This window comes from Oryzias latipes, chromosome 19 (assembly GCF_053564925.1).
Source record: "Oryzias latipes strain Hd-rR chromosome 19, Olatipes_Hd-rR_3.1".
Lineage (NCBI taxonomy): Eukaryota > Metazoa > Chordata > Actinopteri > Beloniformes > Adrianichthyidae > Oryzias > Oryzias latipes.
The window spans coordinates 28,449,630-28,474,020 of record NC_136255.1 but is presented as its reverse complement, the minus strand read 5'-3'; the positions used below and the strand labels follow the sequence as shown (position 1 = coordinate 28,474,020).

The window sequence follows — 24,391 nt, the reverse complement described above, 5'->3', positions numbered from 1 at the left end:
GACAACAACACATCTGGACAGTAACACACCTGGACAACAACACACCTGGACAGTAACACACCTGGACAGTAACACATCTGGACATTAACACATTTGGACATTAACGCATCTGGACAACAACACATCTGGACAGTAACACACCTGGACAACAACACACCTGGACAACAACACATCTGGACAGGAACACACCTGGACATTAACACATCTGGACAGTAACACACCTGGACAGTAACACACCTGGACAGTAACACATCTGGACAGTAACACATCTGGACAGTGACACACCTGGACAGTAACACATCTGGACAGTAACACACCTGGACAGTAACACACCTGGACAGTAACACATCTGGACAGTAACACATCTGGACAGTAACACACCTGGACAACAACACACCTGGACAACAACACTTGTGCACACATGTTGACTTCAGCTCAGCAGCCAAGTTTGTGATCAAACTCAAAGGTCTAGATCCAAATGTGTAGCTGGATCCTGGACTTCCTGATCCGCAGACCTCGACACGTTAGGCCACACCTCTTCCACCGCCGTCACACTCAACACTGGCGCACCACTGGGCTGTATGCTGAACCCTGTATGCTGAGGGAACGTCTACCGCAGCACAAGGGGGGGAATCCTCAGCTGCCACAGATGTTAGACTCTGTTACTGCACATGTAGGCTCTAGATAAGATAAGATAAGATAAGATAGGACTTTATTGATCCCCAGGGGGAAATTGGGTTGTCACAGCAGCAAAAAACAAGAAAAAATAGCAGTTGGAAAGTACGAAAAACACAGTAGCAATGATTAAGAATAAAAATAATACAAGGTGGAAGTAAAAGTACAGTATAAAAAACGGATTAAATAGGGCAATAAATAGCAGCAGCGGTTTCATCAGTCCTAGACCATGTTATTGTATAGTCTGATTGCTGTTGGGATGAAGGACCTCTGGTAACGCTCTTTTTTGCACTGGGGGTGCAGCAGTCTCTGGCTGAACGAGCTTCTCATGGTCCTCACCGTCGCATACAGGGGGTGGGAGGGGTTGTTCCGGATGCTGGACAGCTTGGTCAGCATCCTCCTCTCACCTACAGAGTCTACTGAGTCCAGGGGACAGCCCAGGACAGAGCTATCTACAAGCCTGTGGCTGCACATTTCTACTAGATCTGCACCTAACCGCTGTCAGTCCTGTGTGTGTGTTTAGTGCGTGCTGGTGTGTGTGTGTTGTGTGTCTGCCAGAGCGGCCTGGACTTCCACTAACACTGAGGTCTTGTGGGAAACGGCGGCGGCACAGGCTGTGCTTTTGTGAATGAAGGTCCAACGTACAGACTGTTCTCTGCTGGGGGGGTGGGGTGGGCGGGGTCAGCACTGTGCCTGGCTGTTTAAGGTGGAAGTTAATAATTGCTCATCCTCAAAGCGTGTTGACAGCACGGGGAACATCTCTGGAAAGAACTGGATCCAGAAGGTCCACCTCCAGCGCCGGCCGCCCTCACGCCGCCGTCTGTCTGGATTGGCGTCCTTCTGCTCGTCTGATTGCTTTACGACCACAAAGGAAAGTGTTGCCACAAACAAACGCAGCAGCTTAATAGGTTCTCTATTCCGGCCCAGTCAGAAGGACAACTAAAGACTGTTGTAATCACTGGACACTTGATCGTCAAAACATGACACAGCAGTTTCTGAGTCACTGTTTGTTCAGCAAAATATTTAACAGTCTGTTGGTTAGTGACGAGTAGGGATGGGTACCGAGCCCCGGTACTGAAGGAGCACCGGGGCAACATTCTTCATTCTTCCGCAGTATCGTTAAGATGTGACCTCAACGGTGTCTGTGGTTTTGTAAAATAACCATCTTGTTCTCAGAGTGTTGTGGAGCCTTTAACACCGTCAGGTAGGGCGAGCGGGCAGGAGGGAGAGAGCAGCGTGAACGGGGAGGGGGCGTGTCTGCAAATTTTACGTTGAGTATTTCTATGATGGATTGTGATTTTAATGCATTTTTCTGTTTTGTGAAGCACCTTGAATTACTTTGTGTACGAATTGTGCTATACAAATAAACTTGCCTTGCCTAGTGTTGGTTAGTGATGAGTCATGCTGGTTAGTGATGAGTCATGCTGGTTTGTGACATGAAGAACACAGCAGAGGTGTGACTCAGCAGTCTTTCCTAGTTGGTTAAGTACCAGGATGAAGGTTTTTCTAGACCTTTCCGTGATGAGCCTTTCTGACTCCTGTAAAGGTGAGCAGAACGTCAACGTCAATCAAGAACCTTCAGAACCGCAGAGAAAGAGAGGAAAACAGAAGCAGCTCAGGAGTTCAGAGAAGCTGCAGGTTTCTTCTTCCTGGTTGAAGGAGACTCCGCCCACAGTGGGAGTGACAGGAAAATCATGAAATCTGAGGGACTAAATAAAACAGAACCATCAGATGGATGAACAGAACCATCTATCTTCTTTTTGTCTTTTCTTTTGTCTTCAGCTCTGACGCAGATGAGCCTCACAAAGAGACAAAAATCTTTTTTTAGTTGAAATTGACAAACGTCTTCAGGGAAGTAAAGAAAAACCCATTTCAGGACGACAGACCATAATACTTCATTTCCTTTTCAGAGAAAGAAATGACCTGAATCCATGTGCAGCGTTAGCAGCAGCATATTAAACTCTTCATCAGCTCCTCTGAACGTTTATTGTCTGATGAGTTTCCTGGTAAAGATGGGGGGGGGGGGGGGGGGGGGGGGGGGGGGGGGGGGGGGGGGGGGGTCAGTTGTCCTCTCCTCCAGTTTGTTGAAGGGAAAGGAAATGCTCAGGAATTCAACATAAATCATCACTGTGTTAAAAATCCTAAAACTATGACAGATTTACCGTTGGGGGGGGGGGCAACAATGAGCTCCAACAGCTACAAGGAGGCTGTGCTGCTTCCAGACGTGACTCCATGCAGTGAAGCTGGACAGAAGCTACGCTGTGGTTCTGGAAGTTCTGGAAGTTCTGGACGTGGCCCGGCGTGGGAAGACCGTCAGTGATGAACGGATGCTGAAAGGAGCCGACACCGTTTGACCAGAGCAAAGGAGAAAGTTTGAGGAAATGAGTCTGTCAAATGATACAAATAGACGAGTAGAAGATCTGGACAGAAACCTCTGGAAACATCTGGAGGGTCTGGTTAACGGAACCAATGACACTTGTTAAAGTTACTAAAAACACTTTTCTGTTAATCCATTATTTTCACCAAAATTGGCCCCCAGTCTAACGTTGAGTTCCTAATTTGGCCCCCGCTTGAACCCCCCTGTCTGTGATTGGCTGTTTGGTGCAGAAACAGGAGGCGAGTTTGAAGCCGACGCGTCTGAAAGGTTTGTGCCGCTAAAGCAGAAAGAAAGTGATTTAGAAAGCAAAGCTTTCTATTTTAGTTTGCAGCTCGGAAGACTGTCAGCAGCAGGTCAGAGCCAACAGGAGGGAGGCGGTCTGAATCTGAGGAGGCGCCTCGCCGCCACAACCCTCCTGCGTCTGTGTGTGTTTGTGTGTGTGTGTGTGGGGGGGGGGGGGTACTGCAGACATCAAATCTTGATTACTCATCTTCAAAGTGAAAAATTAGAAACAAATCAAATAATCCTAAATCCTGTGTGAACAAAGATAGCTCCTTTCCAGGAGGATGAGTCATCTGTGGGGAGGAGAACGAGGACAGGGAGGAGGTGGAGGTTTCTGAGGGGCGTCCAGCAGACATGCTTCCAGAAAAGCAGCTTGTTTTTAGGAAAGACATGGAGAGATGTGGATTTTCTAGAGCAGATGTTTCTCCGTCTGAGGCGTTCACCTCCTTCCAGAGTTCCGGTTTCCAGATTCTTTCCTCTCCTTGTGGGCTGAATGTATCCCAGCATGCTCGCCTGCCTCCCTCCCCACATCAGAAAGAAAGTGGTGCATGCTGGTCCGGTGCCGTTCACGGCGTGCCGGTGTGGATTTGAAGCGCCTGTGCTTTTCTCTGCCAGGAAACTTCCCACATTGACGTCCTGGCTCAGCAGGTTGGAGCCGCCGCACGCCGCCGCCAAATGCTGCCACTCGGTTGTGATCCTTACAAGGAGTCTCCTCGGTCGGCTGACGCGGCGAGTCGTCATCAGACGTGTAGAACTCAAGCTTTGGAGCCAAGGCAGGTTCTGACACTGCAATCGTCAGAGGAGGAAAGAACAGTAAAACCAAGGAGACAAAACGGCGTCGACATGATCCACGACTGAAGTCAAAGTCATCGACCAGAAAACGCCGTGCAGTTTTCCAAAGCAGGCCTCATGTTTCTGTCTAACAAATGTAAAGAAAAATACATTCATATTGTGGCAGTTACCAAGTCTGAAGGTCGTCCCACTTAAAAAGAGGGGGACAAACCTTATGGTCACATGACCTAGACAGTGGTCAATGGGCCGATTGGTGGGACACGCCCATTGAGACGATTTGAGTGACCTGGCTTCAGTTTAGTGGTTTAGCTTAACCGAGCTGACCAACCAGAACGCAGTAAAGCCCCCCGTCCAGGGGGGGTCAACCTGTAAAGGTTCTGTGGGTTTTGGGTTGTCGGCTCCATACGTGGCGTGCACGTGATCCATAAGTGTCTGTAGGACGTCCACACAAACTTCACTCTGATTGGCTCATTTCCTCACTTCTATCAGTCAGGCTGCAGTGAGGAGCGTGCACGTTTCACGTGAACAGCACTAACGGATCCTTGTTCGCTCGCTCCATGGTGGACCGGGGCCGCTCGGTCCATAGGGGACCGGGGCCGCTCGGTCCATAGGGGACCGGGGCGGCTCGCTCCATAGGGGACAGGTGCAGCTCGGTCCATAGGGGACCGGGGCGGCTCAATCCTTAGGGGACCGGGGCCACTCGGTCCATAGGGGACCGGGGCAGCTCGGTCCATGGTGGACCGGGGCCGCTCGGTCCAAAGGGGACCGGGGCCGCTCGCTCCATAGGGGACCGGGGCTGCTCGGTCCAAAGGGGACCGGGGCCGCTCGCTCCATGGTGGACCGGGGGTGCTCGGTCCAAAGGGGACCGGGGCCGCTCGCTCCATAGGGGACCGGAGCCGCTCGGTCCAAAGGGGACCGGGGCCGCTCGCTCCATAGGGGACCGGAGCCGCTCGGTCCAAAGGGGACAGGGCCCGCTTGGTCCATAGGGGGCAGGGGCCGCTCGGTCCATAGGGGACCGGGGCCGCTAGGTCCAAAGGGGACCAGGGCCGCTCGGTCCATGGGGGGCAGGGGCCGCTCGGTCCATAGGGAGCAGGGGCCGCTCAGTCCATAGGGGACAGGGGCAACTCGCTCCATAGGGGGCAGGGGCCGCTCGGTCCATAGGGGACCAGGGCCGCTCGATCCAAAGGTGACCGGGCCGCTCGGTCCAAAGGGGACAGGGGCCGCTCGGTACACGGGGACCGGGGCCGCTCGGTCCATAGGGGACCGGGGCCACTCGGTCCATAGGGGACCGGGGCAGCTCGGTCCATGGTGGACCGGGGCCGCTCGGTCCAAAGGGGACCGGGGCCGCTCGCTCCATAGGGGACCGGGGCTGCTCGGTCCAAAGGGGACCGGGGCCGCTCGCTCCATGGTGGACCGGGGGTGCTCGGTCCAAAGGGGACCGGGGCCGCTCGCTCCATAGGGGACCGGAGCCGCTCGGTCCAAAGGGGACAGGGCCCGCTCGGTCCATAGGGGGCAGGGGCCGCTCGGTCCATAGGGGACCGGTGCCGCTAGGTCCAAAGGGGACCGGGGCCGCTCGGTCCATGGGGGGCAGGGGCCGCTCGGTCCATAGGGAGCAGGGGCCGCTCAGTCCATAGGGGACAGGGGCAACTCGCTCCATAGGGGGCAGGGGCCGCTCGGTCCATAGGGGACCAGGGCCGCTCGATCCAAAGGTGACCGGGCCGCTCGGTCCAAAGGGGACAGGGGCCGCTCGGTACACGGGGACCGGGGCCGCTCGGTCCATAGGGGACCGGGGCCGCTCGCTCCGTAGGGGACAGGGGCCGCTGGCTCCATAGGGGACAGGGGCCGCTCGCTCCATAGGGGGCAGGGGCCGCCCGGTCCATAGGGGACCGGGGCTGCTCGCTCCATAGGCGGCAGGGGCCGCTCGCTCCATAGGGGGCAGGGGCCGCTCGGTCCATAGGGGACCGGGGCCGTTCGCTCCATAGGGGACCGGGGCCGCTCGGTCCAAAGGGGACCGGGGCCGCTCGGTCTATAGGGGACCGGGGCCGCTCGGTCCAAAGGGGACAGGGGCCGCTCGCTCCATAGGGGACTGGGGCCGCTCGGACCACGGGGACCGGGGCCGCTCGCTCCAAAGGAGACAGGGGCCGGTCGGTCCACGGGGACCGGGGCCGCTCGCTCCATAGGAGACAGGGGCCGGTCGCTCTGTAGGAAACCGGGGCCGCTCGCTCCAAAGGAGACAGGGGCCACTCGGTCCACGGGGACCGGGGCCGCTTGGTCCATAGGGGACTGGGGCCGCTCGATCCACGGGGACCGGGAGACGTTTTTGACCACAACTGTCACCAAAACAAAGCCAGGAGGAAATCATAGTTTCAGGTTTTCGGTATTGTTTAAACACAAGCCCAACATTTTGAGGTTAGCGTGTACACGTTGCCCTGCAGAGGTTAGCGTGTGCACGTTGCCCTGCAGGGGTTAGCGTGTGCACGTTGCCCTGCAGAGGTAAGCGTGTGCACATTGCCCTGCAGAGGTTAGCGTGCGCACGTTGCCCTGCAGAGGTTAGCGTGGGCACGTTGCCCTGCAGGGGTTAGCGTGTGCACATTGCCCTGCAGAGGTTAGCGTGCGCACGTTGCCCTGCAGAGGTTAGCGTGCGCACGTTGCCCTGCTGAGGTTAGCGTGTGCACGTTGCCATGCAGAGGTTAGCGTGTGCACATTGCCCTGCAGAGGTTAGCGTGGGCACATTGCCCTGCAGAGGTTAGCGTGTGCACGTTGCCCTGCAGAGGTTAGCGTGGGCACATTGCCCTGCAGAGGTTAGCGTGTGCACGTTGCCCTGCAGAGGTTAGCGTGTGCACGTTGCCCTGCAGAGGTTAGCGTGGGCACGTTGCCCTGCAGAGGTTAGCGTGGGCACATTGCCCTGCAGAGGTTAGCGTGTGCACGTTGCCCTGCAGAGGTTAGCGTGGGCACATTGCCCTGCAGAGGTTAGCGTGTGCACGTTGCCCTGTAGAGGTTAGCGTGCCCACGTTGCCCTGCAGAGGTTAGCGTGTGCACGTTGCCCTGCAGAGGTTAGCGTGTGCACATTGCCCTGCAGAGGTTAGCGTGCCCACGTTGCCCTGCAGGGGTTAGCGTGTGCACGTTGCCCTGCAGAGGTTAGCGTGAGCACGTTGCCCTGCAGAGGTTAGCGTGTGCACGTTGCCCTGCAGAGGTTAGCGTGTGCACATTGCCCTGCAGAGGTTAGCGTGTGCACGTTGCCCTGCAGAGGTTAGCGTGTGCACATTGCCCTGCAGAGGTTAGCGTGTGCACGTTGCCCTGCAGAGGTTAGCGTGTGCACGTTGCCCTGCAGAGGTTAGCGTGTGCACGTTGCCCTGCAGGGGTTAGCGTGTGCACGTTGCCCTGCAGAGGTAAGCGTGTGCACATTGCCCTGCAGAGGTTAGCGTGCCCACGTTGCCCTGCAGGGGTTAGCGTGTGCACGTTGCCCTGCAGAGGTTAGCGTGCGCACGTTGCCCTGCAGAGGTTAGCGTGGGCACGTTGCCCTGCAGGGGTTAGCGTGTGCACATTGCCCTGCAGAGGTTAGCGTGCGCACGTTGCCCTGCAGAGGTTAGCGTGCGCACGTTGCCCTGCTGAGGTTAGCGTGTGCACGTTGCCATGCAGAGGTTAGCGTGTGCACATTGCCCTGCAGAGGTTAGCGTGGGCACATTGCCCTGCAGAGGTTAGCGTGTGCACGTTGCCCTGCAGAGGTTAGCGTGTGCACGTTGCCCTGCAGAGGTTAGCGTGGGCACGTTGCCCTGCAGAGGTTAGCGTGGGCACATTGCCCTGCAGAGGTTAGCGTGTGCACGTTGCCCTGCAGAGGTTAGCGTGGGCACATTGCCCTGCAGAGGTTAGCGTGTGCACGTTGCCATGCAGAGGTTAGCGTGTGCACGTTGCCCTGCAGAGGTTAGCGTGGGCACATTGCCCTGCAGAGGTTAGCGTGTGCACGTTGCCCTGCAGAGGTTAGCGTGTGCACGTTGCCCTGCAGAGGTTAGCGTGGGCACGTTGCCCTGCAGAGGTTAGCGTGGGCACATTGCCCTGCAGAGGTTAGCGTGTGCACGTTGCCCTGCAGAGGTTAGCGTGGGCACATTGCCCTGCAGAGGTTAGCGTGTGCACGTTGCCCTGCTGAGGTTAGCGTGTGCACGTTGCCATGCAGAGGTTAGCGTGTGCACGTTGCCCTGCAGAGGTTAGCGTGGGCACATTGCCCTGCAGAGGTTAGCGTGTGCACGTTGCCCTGCAGAGGTTAGCGTGTGCACGTTGCCCTGCAGAGGTTAGCGTGGGCACGTTGCCCTGCAGAGGTTAGCGTGGGCACTTTGCCCTGCAGAGGTTAGCGTGTGCACGTTGCCCTGCAGAGGTTAGCGTGGGCACATTGCCCTGCAGAGGTTAGCGTGTGCACGTTGCCCTGTAGAGGTTAGCGTGCCCACGTTGCCCTGCAGAGGTTAGCGTGTGCACGTTGCCCTGCAGAGGTTAGCGTGTGCACATTGCCCTGCAGAGGTTAGCGTGTGCACGTTGCCCTGCAGAGGTTAGCGTGTGCACGTTGCCCTGCAGAAGTTAGCGTGAGCACGTTGCCCTGCAGAGGTTAGCGTGTGCACGTTGCCCTGCAGAGGTTAGCGTGTGCACATTGCCCTGCAGAGGTTAGCGTGTGCACGTTGCCCTGCAGAGGTTAGCGTGAGCACGTTGCCCTGCAGAGGTTAGCGTGTGCACGTTGCCCTGCAGAGGTTAGCGTGTGCACGTTGCCCTGCAGAGGTTAGCGTGTGCACGTTGCCCTGCAGAGGTTAGCGTGTGCACATTGCCCTGCAGAGGTTAGCGTGTGCACGTTGCCCTGCAGAGGTTAGCGTGTGCACGTTGCCCTGCAGAGGTTAGCGTGAGCACGTTGCCCTGCAGAGGTTAGCGTGTGCACGTTGCCCTGCAGAGGTTAGCGTGTGCACATTGCCCTGCAGAGGTTAGCGTGTGCACGTTGCCCTGCAGAGGTTAGCGTGAGCACGTTGCCCTGCAGAGGTTAGCGAGTGCACGTTGCCCTGCAGAGGTTAGCGTGTGCACATTGCCCTGCAGAGGTTAGCGTGTGCACGTTGCCCTGCAGAGGTTAGCGTGTGCACATTGCCCTGCAGAGGTTAGCGTGTGCACGTTGCCCTGCAGAGGTTAGCGTGAGCACGTTGCCCTGCAGAGGTTAGCGTGAGCACGTTGCCCTGCAGGGGTTAGCGTGTGCACGTTGCCCTGCAGAAGTTAGCGTGCGTATTTTGCCCTGCAGAGGTTAGCGTGTGCACGTTGCCCTGCAGAGGTTAGCGTGAGCACGTTGCCCTGCAGAGGTTAGCGTGTGCACATTAATAATAATAATAATAATCCATTTTATTTAAAGCGCCTTTAAAGAAACCCAAGGACACTTTACAAAACAAAGGTTAAAAATAGACATTAAAAGCACAATAAAAATAGTAGAAAAAATAAAAAGTGAATCAGGATGGGAAGGCAGAAATGAACAGATGGGTTTTGAGTTTAGATCTGAAAGTAGGCAGAGAGTCTATGTTACGGAGGTCAGGAGGGAGGGAATTCCAGAGTTTGGGAGCAGAGCAGCTGAAGGCTCTGCTCCCCATGGTGACGAGTCGGGCGGGACTGAACAGAGGAGGAGGATCGAAGATAACGAGAGGGGGTTTTGAGATGAAGGAGGTCGGAGAGATAAGGAGGAGCCAGGTTATGGAGGGCCTTAAAGGTGAACAGGAGGAGTTTGAATTGGATTCTGGAGGTTATGGGGAGCCAGGGCAGCTGGTGGAGAATTGGAGTGATGTGACTGAAGGAGGGGGTTCTGGAGATGATGCGGGCAGCTGAGTTCTGGACCAGTTGAAGCTTATTGAGGGTTTTTTGGGGGAGGCCAAAGAGGAGAGAATTACAATAATCTAAACGGGAAGTGACCAGACTGTGAACCAGGATAGAAGCAGAGGGGACAGTGAGGGAGGGGTGTAGACGATTAATGTTACGTAGATGGAATTGGGCTGACCGGGTAATGTTATTGATGTGGGACTGAAAAGATAGTGAGCTATCTAGGATGACACCCAGACTCTTCACCTGAGGGGAGGGGGAGACAGAAGACGAATCAATGGAAAGAGTTAGATTTGTGGCTTTATAGAGGGTGGATTTGGAACCGACGAGAAGTAACTCGGTTTTATCCCTGTTGAGTTTGAGAAGGTTTGAGGTGAACCAGTTTTTGATTTCAGATAGACAGGAGTGGAGGGAGGAGGGTGGAAGACAGGAGTCAGGTTTACTGGATACATAGAGCTGGGTGTCATCCGCAAAACAGTGAAAATTAACATTAAATTTACGGAAGATATTGCCAAGGGGAAGAAGATAAGTAATGAAAAGAAGAGGACCAAGGACAGAACCTTGGGGGACACCAGAAGAGACAGAGGAAGGCTGAGATTTAAATGATTTAAGCTGGATGAATTGGGTGCGGTCTGAGAGGTAGGATTGAAACCAACGGAGGGGGGTGGAGGTGATGCCGAGGGAGGAGAGCCTTTGGAGGAGGATGGAATGAGAAATGGTATCAAAGGCTGCACTCAGGTCCAGGAGGATGAGGATGGTGAGGAGGCCAGAATCAGCTGCAATGAGAAGATCATTGGTGATCTTGAGCAGAGCAGTCTCAGTGCTGTGGGAGGGGCGGAAGCCAGACTGAAAAGGTTCCAGAAGATTATTGTGTTTCAGGTGATCATAGAGTTGAGAGGCGACTATTTTCTCTAGAATTTTGGAAATGAAGGGAAGGTTGGAAATTGGACGGAGATTATTGAATACGTTGGGATCTGAACCGGGTTTTTTCAGGATGGGTTTAACAGCTGCCATTTTAAAAAGTGATGGGACAGTACCAGATGAGAGTGAGGAATGAATAATGGCAGTAATGAGCGGAAGGAGAGATGGGAGGCAGGCTATAACTAAAGATGTTGGGAGGGGATCAAGAGAACAGGTGGTCGGTTTGGATTTAAGGATGAGAGAGGAAATTTCCTCGTGGTCAGGCAGTTGAAAGGAGGAAAACATGTGATTGAGAGAGAAAGAGTCAGGGATGGGAGGGAGGAGAGCAGAGCTAAGCTGTTGATGGATGACTTGAATTTTCTTGTTAAAGAACGACATGAGGGAGTTACAGGTTTCAATGGAAAAGAAATGGGGAGGGAGAGAGTCAGGGGGGTTGAAAATAGTGTTCATCAGAGAGAAGAGAGTTTTTGAGTTGCCTTTGTTTGTGGAGATGAGTTCAGAAAAATAGTTTGTTTTTGTGGTAGAAACCAGGTCCTTATACTGAGTGATATGTGATTTATAGATTTCTTTGTGAACGGTTAAGCCAGTTCTTTTATAGAGTCGCTCAAGCTGGCGACCTTTGGTTTTCATGTAACGGAGCTCTGGGGTGAACCAGGGAGCAGATTTGGAAAAGGAGACAGGGCGAGTTTTGACAGGAGCGAGATGGTTGAGAGAGTCCGAAAGAAGGTTGTTGTAGGAGGAGACAAGTTCATCAGGGTTTGGTGTGTTAGGGATCGAAGTATCACGTATGAGTGAGGAAAGTGCGTTCACATTGATATTTTTAACATTACGAAAAGACATGAGACGGGAGGGTTTAGTGACAGATAGAGTGATGGAGATGTTAAATGACACAAGAAAATGATCGGTTACATGAATTTCATCAGCAGAGCATTTAGTTGGGGTTAATCCAGAGCAGCAAACTAAATCTAAGATATGTCCTTTAGAGTGGGTAGGAGAACTGACGTGCTGGGTGAAGTTAAGGCTGTCTAAACATGAGCTGAAGTCTCTGGTGAGCGGAAGAAGCCTGTCATCAAAGTGAACATTAAAATCACCCATCATTATGACATTGGGTGAGAGGGATGAGAGATGGGAGAGAAGAGTTCCAAGTTCATTTAAAAAGTCAGAGTTTGTCTTGGGAGGGCGATAAACCACAGCCAGGACAGTTGGGGTGGGGCCAGGAAGCATGCAGGCAATGCATTCCATGGAGCTGAAGGACGGAATCTCAACCGGCAGGACTTTCCACTTCTCGTGGTGTAATATCGCGAGACCTCCCCCGCGACCAGTGCAACGTGGTTTGCAGATGTAAACAAAGCCGGGAGGGGTGGAGTCGTTAAGTTGTGAGAAGTCATTTGGATGCTGCCAGGTTTCCGTTAAACAGAGAAAGTCAAACTTACATTGCCCTGCAGAGGTTAGCGTGTGCACGTTGCCCTGCAGAAGTTAGCGTGTGCACGTTGCCCTGCAGAGGTTAGCGTGGGCACATTGCCCTGCAGAGGTTAGCGTGGGCACATTGCCCTGCAGAGGTTAGCGTGTGCACGTTGCCCTGCAGAAGTTAGCGTGTGCACGTTGCCCTGCAGAGGTTAGCGTGTGCACGTTGCCCTGCAGAGGTTAGCGTGTGCACATTGCCCTGCAGAGGTTAGCGTGTGCACGTTGCCCTGCAGAGGTTAGCGTGTGCACGTTGCCCTGCAGAGGTTAGCGTGTGCACGTTGCCCTGCAGAGGTTAGCGTGTGCACGTTGCCCTGCAGAGTTTAGCGTGTTTACGTTGCCCTGCAGAGGTTAGCGTGTGCACGTTCCCCTGCAGAGGTTAGCGTGTGCACGTTGCCCTGCAGAGGTTAGCGTGCGCACGTTGCCCTGCAGAGGTTAGCGTGTGCACGTTGCCCTGCAGAAGTTAGCGTGTGCACGTTGCCCTGCAGAGGTTAGCGTGGGCACATTGCCCTGCAGAGGTTAGCGTGTGCACGTTGCCCTGCAGAAGTTAGCGTGTGCACGTTGCCCTGCAGAGGTTAGCGTGTGCACGTTGCCCTGCAGAGGTTAGCGTGTGCACATTGCCCTGCAGAGGTTAGCGTGTGCACGTTGCCCTGCAGAGGTTAGCGTGTGCACGTTGCCCTGCAGAGGTTAGCGTGTGCACGTTGCCCTGCAGAGGTTAGCGTGTGCACGTTGCCCTGCAGAGTTTAGCGTGTTTACGTTGCCCTGCAGAGGTTAGCGTGTGCACGTTCCCCTGCAGAGGTTAGCGTGTGCACGTTGCCCTGCAGAGGTTAGCGTGCGCACGTTGCCCTGCAGAGGTTAGCGTGCGCACATTGCCCTGCAGAGGTTAGCGTGTGCACGTTGCCCTGCAGAGGTTAGCGTGTGCACGTTGCCCTGCAGAGGTTAGCGTGTGCACGTTGCCCTGCAGAGGTTAGCGTGTGCACGTTGCCCTGCAGAGGTTAGCGTGTGCACGTTGCCCTGCAGGGGTTAGCGTGTGCACGTTGCCCTGCAGAGGTTAGCGTGTGCGCGTTGCCCTGCTGAGGTTAGCGTGTGCGCGTTGCCCTGCTGAGGTTAGCGTGTGCACGTTGCCCTGCAGGGGTTAGCGTGTGCACGTTGCCCTGCAGAGGTTAGCGTGTGCACGTTGCCCTGCAGAGGTTAGCGTGCCCACGTTGCCCTGCAGAGGTTAGCGTGTGCACGTTGCCCTGCTGAGATTAGCGTGTGCACGTTGCCCTGCAGGGGTTAGCGTGTGCACATTGCCCTGCAGAGGTTAGCGTGTGCACGTTGCCCTGCAGAGGTTAGCGTGTGCACGTTGCCCTGCAGAGGTTAGCGTGTGCACATTGCCCTGCAGAGGTTAGCGTGCGCACGTTGCCCTGCAGAGGTTAGCGTGTGCACATTGCCCTGCAGAGGTTAGCGTGTGCACGTTGCCCTGCAGAGGTTAGCGTGTGCACGTTGCCCTGCAGAGGTTAGCGTGTGCACGTTGCCCTGCATGGGTACGCGTGTGCACGTTGCCCTGCAGAGGTAAGCGTGCGCACGTTGCCCTGCAGAGGTTAGCGTGCGCACGTTGCCCTGTAGAGGTTAGCGTGTGCACGTTGCCCTGCAGAGGTTAGCGTGTGCACATTGCCCTGCAGAGGTTAGCGTGCGCACGTTGCCCTGCAGAGGTTAGCGTGTGCACGTTGCCCTGCAGGGGTTAGCGTGTGCACGTTGCCCTGCAGGGGTTAGCGTGTGCACGTTGCCCTGCAGAGGTTAGCGTGCGCACATTGCCCTGCAGAGGTTAGCGTGTGCACGTTGCCCTGCAGAAGTTAGCGTGTTTACGTTGCCCTGCAGAGGTTAGCGTGTTTACGTTGCCCTGCAGAGGTTAGCGTGTGCACGTTGCCCTGCAGAGGTTAGCGTGCGCACGTTGCCCTGCAGAAGTTAGCGTGTGCACATTGCCCTGCAGAGGTTAGCGTGTGCACGTTGCCCTGCAGAGGTTAGCGTGTGCACGTTGCCCTGCAGAGGTTAGCGTGTGCACGTTGCCCTGCAGGGGTTAGCGTGTGCACGTTGCCCTGCAGAGGTTAGCGTGTGCACGTTGCCCTGCTGAGGTTAGCGTGTGCGCGTTGCCCTGCATCAGTGTCTGCGAGCAGCTGATGAGCGAAACGTCTGCGACGTCTTCTGCAGAAGTAAACGCATTTGTCACAGAGAGACACGGGACACATGACGCACAGCACAGTTCTCCGCTCTGCTTTTCCAGGAACACGCTTTCTTTCCAGATACATGGCGTGATAATGACATTCTGTTGGAGCCGCTCATGTAACCCTTACGATGATGCAACGACCTTCTCTGAGTGTCTTGACCTCAGACAATCAGTGGTTCCAGCCTGAACGGAGAACTATTGGACTGAAAGAAAGGAACCAGTCGCATAAATGCTGGAGTTATTAGAACCTAACAAAGTTTCTGCTTTGTTGGGTTTTGGTTGTGGTTCCTCCTGAGTTCCTCTTGCTGTGCTGCAGCGTCTCATTAGTCAAAGGGTTTCCAGACAGAAACAGCGTGACTTCTACAGGAAACACGTTCTCTAGGAAGCAGACGGTTCTGGGGATTTGGACCCTTTCATCTCTTCTAAGCGGATCTGAAGGTTCCCCGTTGCAGGTTTGCTCCCACAGTCCGGTTGGTTCGTGGTCTGACACGGTGAACCGTGCACGGGTCAGAGGACTCTGGTGCCGTTCGGACCGGAATGTGTCGGTTCTCCACAGCTACGCCATCAGCTACAAAAGGCCACGCTAACCGTAGGAAGACATGGAACCGCCACCTGAACCAAACCGCCTCCCTCAGCCCTCTGGTCATGTGTCGGTGGACTGATGCCGCATACTGCCCCCTGCTGGACGGAGGGAACACAGGTCATTGTGATGGTGTGAGGCTGGACAGGAAGACGTGGAACCAGAACCATCAGGCTCCAGAGCAGCACGGACTCCTGGGAAGAGGTCTTCACCTTGAAGCTGACGCTGAAAGCTTTGAGGAGGGAGGGACTTGAACTGGTTTGTCACTTCTGTGACCATTCCTGGAAACTGTGCGTAGAAACGTTCTCCAGCCTGATCTCTGAGCAGAACCTTCATCAGCCTTATTATTGGGTTCCGCAAACAGAAAATAAGTGTGAATTGGGTCGGTTGGCTCAACCAGAACCCGTGGGACAGGTAAGGTGGGTCAAAGTCAGATCTGAAGCCATGACGGTTCCACCCTCTGGGGTGAAAGGATTCCGGTTCCTCGTTCCTCATGATTTAATGATCAACACGATGATGAAACCAGATGGCGGTTTGGGTTCTTGTGGTTCTGGCTGCGGCTGATCTGTCTGCTGCACTCAGACTGGATGCTGTTGGTCTTTGAGCTCAGATCTCTGAGCCAAACCCGAACAGACCGGACTGACATCTTCTGGGAAACCTGCACTAAAACTCTCAGCACCGCATCAGTCTGCCGCTCCACCCCCACCTGTGAGCACGGCGGCTGCAGGGAGGGGGCATTGGGCCCCTTACACTCTGGAGGAACCGCGGCTCCTTCAGCAGCCGTATGCTAGCACAAAAACGAGGGGGGGGGGGGGGGGGTGTGTGAAACAAAAACCGTTAGTTTGAAGGAAAAGTCCAGAACCGGGCTGCACCAGAGGACAACCTACATATGGAGGACAGAGTACACAGAACCCGACGTGCTGCCCTGGAATTGCACCCCCACCCAAGTTCAGCTGTGATCAATGGCAGCACTCAGAGAATGTGGCTTTGATGGTGTCACAGGAACAGCAGCAAACGTCTGAACAGGTCCTGCTCCGGTTCTGAAGGACGGCGTGTCTGAGCTCCACACCAGCAGCTCACATGAAGGTTCTGTTTGGGTCCGAATGACACCAGAGGGTCTGAACCTGGAGGCGGACTTCTGAGAAAAGGTCTCGAGCGTTGCTGCTCCCAGCATCCTCTGATGATCTCACTGTCACCTCCCAGACAAATGCATGCTGGGTAAATGACATCTAACCTCTAGAGGTGTCATTTGCTGCTTGGTGAATACTCAGCGTCTCTGCAGGACGTCCTGGACCCAGACATTTACTCAGTTACTCATTGATGATCGTTTATGGCAGGGGTCGGGAACCTATGGCTCGCGAGCCATATATGGCTCTTTTGATGGTCACATGTGGCTCGCAGACAAATCTTTAAATATACTTTTTTTTTCATTAGACCAGTCCTTCTCGGGCGCGATGCGATGCCAGAGGCGCGCAGTAGTAGCGGTGCTTAGAGAGAGAAATCTGCGCCAGCGCTATCAGTTACTATTATCTATTATTTCACAGAGTTTGTACCAGCCGGAAACCTGTGAATTGACGTGCCTAAAACTGCGCGCTCCCGTCTCTGAGAAAGAGCGCGCAGATGCGGGGACGGGATGTGTGAGGAAGAAAGCAGAGGGTGGGGGTGAGGGGTTGTGGGGACAGGCAGCAGGTGAATCGCGCAGGGATTGTAAAAACCTAAAACCCGCTGCCTGTCACTCACTGCAGCGTGTGAGTGTGTGTTTGGCTCCGCGTCTGCATGTGATCAGTCTGTCTCACATCTACAGAACATTCAGACCTACGATCACGTTTAAAGTCTCAACGCCTGCATGAAGCAGAAACTCACCACGTATCAACCAGACTAAACCATCAGCAGAACTACTACGAGAAATACTCATCATTTATTAGCAACAGCATAACAATGTTATTAAAAAGAATCCACAGACTTATTGTACTTTAAAAATGTTGAAATTACATCAAATGCACACATTCACTTGTATATTTAGTTTTAAACATATCGTTGCGGTCTGAGTTTAACTTGGCTGTTGGGCCGCGTTAAAAGTTCTGGAGTTCATTGAACGCGTCAAGCAGAGATCTGATTGGCCCTCAGTTCTGTCGCTCAGCCTGTTGTTAGGTAGTTTGGACCAATGGGGTTCAGCTATGGGCCGAATAAGGGAAATGGGAGGGCTGGAGCGGGGGCAGGGGAATGTAAAGTTGGGAGAAGCGCTCTCGTCTCGTCTCGGCGGGAGAGATTCAGGAGTTGCTGAATTAATTGAACGGCCTTTGTTGCGGTCTGCAGTAATCGGAATAAAGAACTTTAAAAGAGGTTAAGTCTCAGTGCCTCAGTGTGGGAAAGGGACACTACATTATTGTATGGCTCTTTCGAAATTACATTTCAAAATATGTGGCGTTTATGGCTCTCTTGGCCAAAAAGGTTCCCGACCCCTGGTTTATGGTTTGGGTTCTGCAGAGCTTGCATGGCGCCGCAGTGAGGTAACCCTGGGTTAATGCACGTGCATGTCAAGTACATTTGATTTGATTTTTTTGATTTTATTGATTTATTTAGTCAAAAGCAATAAAGAGTTTACACATATTTATCAAACTCATTACAGAAATGATGAAATGCGTAGATTAAAAAGACAGAAAATAAAACAAAACAAAAAGCTCACTTGAATCACATTTGCTTAATTAAATACAGTGATCATTAACTGAGGTATAGGTAGAGTTTGATTTATTGCTTGAAAAGGAGTGGGAAGAAGCAAGCTTATATAACCCCCCCCCTACTGAGTCCATTCATTTGATAGTTTTACAGTGTTTTAAATCCGGTTCTGATCAGATAAATTCTCTTCAAGTTACTAAATCCAGTGCCTAGAAATGATTGATGATCTTCAGAAACATTCATTCATGATTTCAGTAAACAGTGACGGTTATGTAATAATCATTGATTATCATTAGAAGACATTATAATAATTGATTGATTGTAATTTAAACCTTTCAGTAATCATTATTGCACATTACAATGTAACACTCATTGGTTGTAATTAAAAGAGCTTTGATTATTTCACCACAGTCATGTTCTCACATGGATTTGGAATTATTCAAACACCTGTTGATCCTTAAATCCTCTTGTCTTCTTTCTCTTTGGGCTTTTCCCATCAGGGGTCGCCACAGCGAATCATCCTTTTCCACCTCACTCTATCATGGACATCTTCTACCCTAACACCAGCCAACTTCATGTCCTCTGTTAAGACATCCATGTATCTCCTCTTTGGCCGTCCTCTTGCCCTCCTGCCAGGCAGCTCCATCTCCAACGTCCTTCTACCAATATATCCACTATCCCTCCTCTGAACATGTCCAAACCATCTCAGTCTGGCTTCTCTGACTTTGTCGCTAACACAGGCAACATGGGCCGTCCCTCTGATGTACTCGTTCCTTATCCTGTCTAACCTGGTCACTCCTAAGGAGAACCTCAACATCTTCATCTCCGCTACCTCCATCTCAGCCTCTTGTCTCTGTCTCACTGCTACCGTCTCTAACCCATAGAGCAGAGCTGGTCTCACCACTGTCTTGTACACCTTTCGTTTGAGTCTTGCTGACACTCTTCTGTCACACAACACTCCTGACACTTTCCTCCAACCGCTCCAACCTGCCTGCACTCGCCTCTTCACCTCTTTTCCACACTCCCCATCACACTGAACTGTTGACCCCAAGTACTTAAACTCCTGCACCTTCTTCACCTCAGTCCCCTGTAACCTAACGCTTCTACCTTGATCCCTCTCGTTCAGACACATGTATTCTGTCTTACTACGACTGACCTTCATACCTCTTCTTTCCAGAGCAAACCTCCACCTCTCTAGCTGTTCCTCCACCTGCTCTCTACTCTCACTGCAAATTACAATGTCATCCGCAAACATCATTGTCCAGGGAGATTCCTGTCTTACCTCGTCTGTCAGCCTGTCCATCAGCATAGCAAACAAAAAAGGACTCAAAGCTGATCCTTGGTGTAGTCCCACCTCCACCTTGAACTCCTCTGTCTGACCTACAGCACATCTCACCACCGTCATACTTCTCTCATACATGTCCTGAACTACTCTGACATACTTTTCTGCCACTCCAGACGACCTCATACAGTACCACAGCTCCTCCCTCGGCACCCTGTCATACGCCTTCTCTAAATCTACGAACACACAATGCAGCTCCTTCTGACCATCTCTGTACTTTTCCATCAACATTCTCAAAGCAAAAATGGCATCAGTGGTGCTCTTACGGGGCATGAAACCATACTGCTGCTCACAAATCTCCACCTTCTTCCTAAGCCTGGCTTCCACTACTCTTTCCCACAGCTTCATTGTGTGGCTCATCAACTTTATTCCTCTATAGTTGCTGCAGTTCTGCGTGTCACCCTTGTTCTTAAAGATCGGGACCAGAACGCTTCTCCTCCATTCCTCAGGCATCTTCTCACTCTCTAAAATCCTATTGAACAACCTTGTTAGAAATTCCACTGCTGTCTCTCCTAGGCACTTCCATACCTCCACAGGTACGTCATCAGGACCAACGGCCTTTCCGCTCTTCATCCTTTTCAGAGCCTTCCTAACCTCATCCTTTCCAATCTCTGCTACTTCCTGCTCCACAACAACCACATCTTCCTCCCTTCTTTCCCTGTCATTTTCCTCGTTCATCAGCTCCTCAAAATACTCCTTCCATCTTTTCTGTACACTCTCTTGGGTTGTTAGCACCTTTCCATCTCTGTCCTTAATCACCCTTATCTGTTGCACGTCCTTCCCATCTCTGTCTCTCTGTCTGGCTAGTCTGTACAAGTCCTTCTCTCCTTCCTTTGTGTCTAACCTGTCATATAGCTCATCATAAGCTTTCTGTTTGGCCTTTGCCACCTCTCTCTTCACTCTACGCTGCGCTTCCTTGTACTCCTGTCTACCTTCCTCAGTCCTTTCTACATCCCACTTCCTTTTAGCCAACCTCTTCCTCTGGACGCATTCCTGTACTTCCTCATTCCACCACCAAGTCTCTTTACCGTCTTTCCTCTTTCCAGATGACACACCTAGCACCTTCCTACCTGTTTCCCTGATAATCTCTGCTGTAGTTTCCCAGTCCTCTGGAAGCTCATCCTGACCACCCAGGACCTGTCTCAACTTCTGCCTAAATTCCTCACAAGTTTCTTCATTCTGTAGCTTCCACCACTTGGTCTTCTTTTCTGTTTTCCCTCTCTTCTTCTTCCTGACCTCCAGAGTCATCTTACACACCACCATGCGGTGCTGTCTGGCTACACTCTCTCCTACCACCACTTTGCAGTCATTAACCTCTCTCAAATGACCTCGTCTACATAGGATGTAGTCCACCTGAGTACTCCTACCTCCACTTCTGTATGTCACTCTATGTTCCTCTCTCTTCTGGAAGTAAGTGTTGACTACAGCCATTTCCATCCTCTTCGCAAAGTCCACCACCATCTGTCCCTCCAGATTCCTTTCCTTCACACCAAACCTGCCCATCACCTCCTCATCACCTCTATTGCCCTCACCAACATGCCCATTAAAGTCTGCTCCAATAACAACTCTCTCTCCTCTGGGGATACTCTCTATGACCTCATCCAACTCACTCCAGAATCTCTCCTTCACTTCTAACTCACAGCCAACCTGTGGCGCATACCCACTGACTACATTCACCATCACCCCTTCAATTTCTAACTTTAGGCTCATCATCCTGTCTGAGACTCTTTTCACCTCTAGAACACTGTTTACAAACTCCCCCTTCAGAATCACTCCTACCCCGTTTCTCTTCCTATCAACACCATGATAGAACAGTTTGTATCCTCCTCCAATACTACGTGCCTTGCTGCCCTTCCACCTTGTCTCCTGCACACACAGTACATCTACCTTCCTTCTCTCCATCATGTCTGCCAGCTCTCTGCCTTTCCCTGTCATTGTGCCAACGTTAAGAGTCCCTATTCTCAAACCTATGTTCCTGCCTTTTCCCTTCTCTCTCTGGCAACGGACCCTTCTGCCTCCCCTCTTTCTTCGACCAACAGTAGTCAAATTTCCACCGACACCCTGTAGGTTAACAGCATCGGTGGCGGTCGTTGTTAACCCGGGCCTCGACCGATCCGGTATGTCTAAAGTGTTGTGGATGATTCGCATGGCTATTTTGGCAATTTTTACGCCGGATGCCCTTCCTGACGCAACCCTCTCTATTTATCCGGGCTTGGGACCGGCACAGAAGTAACTGGCTTGCAACCCCTGTGGCTAGATTCCTTAAATCCTCTTGTCTTCATATCCTGAAATAAGAGTTTCTTTATACCTTTTTTAAATATTTGAATATTTGAACATTTCTTGAGCTCATTACTTACATAAAGACATTCTCAATGGATCGCTGATTTCTGGAGTCACCATGGAAACGCGTGGAGAAAAAAAAAGAAAAAGCGCTGTACTTTAGTGAGACGGAGTCTGAGATTTTAATGACGGCTATGAAGATTATATGACCATCAATAAAGTAACACGGCTGCATCATCAGCAAAAGAAAGAGTTTCTGCTTGTAGAAGAAGAATAAAGTAAACGCAGGAGTTTCTGATTGTGTTTCCATTTTCCTTGTGACGCATGTATAAATATATATATATTTACAAATTATCCAACTTAAATGAATTACTTCTATTGGAAACAAGTAATTGAGTTAAATTTATTCAACCTAATTTCTTACGTCTATAACACTCAATAATTGTTTATACAACTCAAATTTACATATTTATCTAACTAAATGTCATATTACTCCAATTCAATTAATATTTTTTCCATCTTAATTATATTTCTTGAACTCTCATATGTCTAAGTTTGAGCCGGCAGATATTCTCATTTTTATAACGATAAAAAGGACGGAAAAAATGCACAAAGTGCATAAATTGATTAAAAAAAATTTCCGTCGTTGTCATTACAGGAACAGACTGTAGGGGTGCTATATAAACTCATCCTCCTCTTCCTCCCTCTCACTCATGGTGCAGAAAGAATTAAACATAACAGGACAAATAACTCGGCAAAACACGGTAAAACAGCTAAACAACTAAACACATTTGGTCAAAAAGCCACACTTAAACCCAAATCCATCCAGACAGGCAAAGGGAATGATATCCCACAATCCCTTGTGGTGCCGATTTAACAGCAGCACCAAAGTTACACCTACTTAATTGAATTAATTTCAATGTAAGTAAAATAAATGTCTGATAACTACGTGTTATTTTTAAACTGACTTAACTAAAAAATTGATTTATCTTAACTGAAGCAAATAATGAAGTTAGATCAAAGTAAAAGTTTATCTTTCCAACATCCATACGTGGTCTTATCAGCCTCTCACGGTGGAAAAAGTATTATCTGAGCTTCTTCATCCACTAAATCATCTTCAAATGGACACGCCATGCTGCTTCACCTCTCTGTAAACAAACTAACCTTCAACTAAACCTGCTCCAGACCAGGTTATGTTCAGAGCATGAGTTGCTATGGCAACTTGACCTACCCTGAAACGTACCTCCATTTCTGGAACCCAAAGCTGAGGTTATCCACTTCCTTAGCCTCAAACTTACCGTGAGAGCTAGCATAACCTGCTTCCTGGAATCCCCCCCTGGAAGTCCACGGCGGGCTTCAGCAGACAGACGTGGGAGGTTAGTGACGTGTGGTATTCAGGATTGTCGTTCTGATCATCGGTACACGTACCTGGGACTGGGCCATGCAGGGGAGGTCTCGGTGGAGAGCCAGACCCACTGACCGGGAACCAGATTGGGACCTTCTCGTCCGCGCCGGTCGGCTTTCACTTGGGTCCGGCGGACGGCTTGCTGTAGCTGAACTTGAGCCGCCTCGCATGTCTCCTCACAGCGGTTGATGAGTGACATGTTGGCGCTGCAGAACAGCTGAAGGTTCTGGATCATATAACAGCAGCGAAGATCCAGACTTTCAAGAATGAGTCAATATTTGACGGGAAAAAGGCGCATTTTGAAACGTTTCAAGCTTTGTTACAGAAAGGTCAGAGGTCATGACCCCTAAGCTATTTTTGAACATGTAGACTTACAAATTTTACTTGGATGTCATGTTGTTGCCATCGTGATATTTTGGTAAGGGGCGGGGTCTTGACTTGATTGAAAATTCCTGCTTTTGTCTCATCGTAACAGGTGCCGTAGTGACGTCCGTGAAGGGGCGGAGAAGGGGCGGAGTCTGTGTTTGGTCCAGTGAATGTCTTCAGCCTGAAGAAATGTGAGAACGCTGCGCAGAGATCAGTGATGATGCAACATCTGAGGCGCAGGTTTCCCTGCATGCAGGTGTGTCTGGGTACCACAGGGGCATCAGAGGATCTGCCCCCGCCTGCAGACCCCCCCAGGGCCACAGTACAAAGACGTTTGATGAAAGCGTCTCACGTAATCGGTAATTGAATCTTCCCCCTGCAGGAGCCGACTCAGAGACGTAGGAATCATCTGGTTCTCCTCAGAGCTGCTGCCCATCAAAGAACACAGAGGAGCCCCCCCCAATGAGAAGCTTCTGGACATTTGGGCCTGCAGCTCTGCAGGAGGCCGGCAGAACCCAGAACCCTCCCATCTGCTGAGCAAAACAACAGAACCAAGACGAAGAAACATGGAGGAGAGTCTTAGTTCAGAACCAGACAGACAGACTGAGGTCCAGAACCTTCCAGAACCTTCATGCTGGTCCGCGCAGAGCTGACCTGCTGTTTCAGCGAGTTCTCCTGATCTTTGGAGTCGTTCTCCATGTTTGCTGGATCCTGACCTCTGACCTGACCTGGGTTCAGTGAGTCCTGACCTTCTGTCCTGGACCTGGACCAGTCCTTCTTGGACTCTTTGTGGTCGTTTGTCCTTCAGCTGTAAAGAAAAAGTAAATTCAGGTCCAGAAGTTTTTCCTTCTCCACAGGACGATGTTCCGGTTTACCCGGCTCAGCTTACAGTTTAACCAGAGCGGTGCTGAGCGTGCATCCGGCGGATGTGGGCGGGGCTGGAGGTGAGGTGACCTGCACAGATGCGTGTCGGCACGGATCTGTTAGTTTCTAAGCTTCCAGCAGAGTTTAGAGATCAGCATCCTCTGTGGTCCATCAGAGGATGGACCAGAAAAACCTCTTCCTCATTCTCCTGATGCAGAACGTCAGGAGTCCGTCAGCGCAGGATGGGTGTTTGTGCAGAAACAAGGGTTGAACATTAATCTTTGGTTTCCTGCAGGTCAGCATAGAACAATGATGAGTAGCTGAGTCAGCAGCTGGCT

General features: G+C 51.8%; 1 protein-coding gene across 1 annotated transcript in view; it reads right to left on the bottom strand.

Annotated features, from left to right (window-relative positions):
- Positions 1 to 16,398: 16,398 nt before the first annotated feature.
- pemt (phosphatidylethanolamine N-methyltransferase) overlaps positions 16,399 to 24,391 on the bottom strand; it is an 83,788-nt gene continuing 75,795 nt past the window's right edge. The window contains exon 2 of the mRNA XM_078938024.1: positions 16,399 to 20,644. Coding sequence (XP_078794150.1) covers positions 18,293 to 20,641 — 2,349 coding nt within the window. The 5' untranslated portion in view covers positions 20,642 to 20,644 and the 3' untranslated portion in view covers positions 16,399 to 18,292. The remainder of the gene's footprint in view (positions 20,645 to 24,391) is intronic.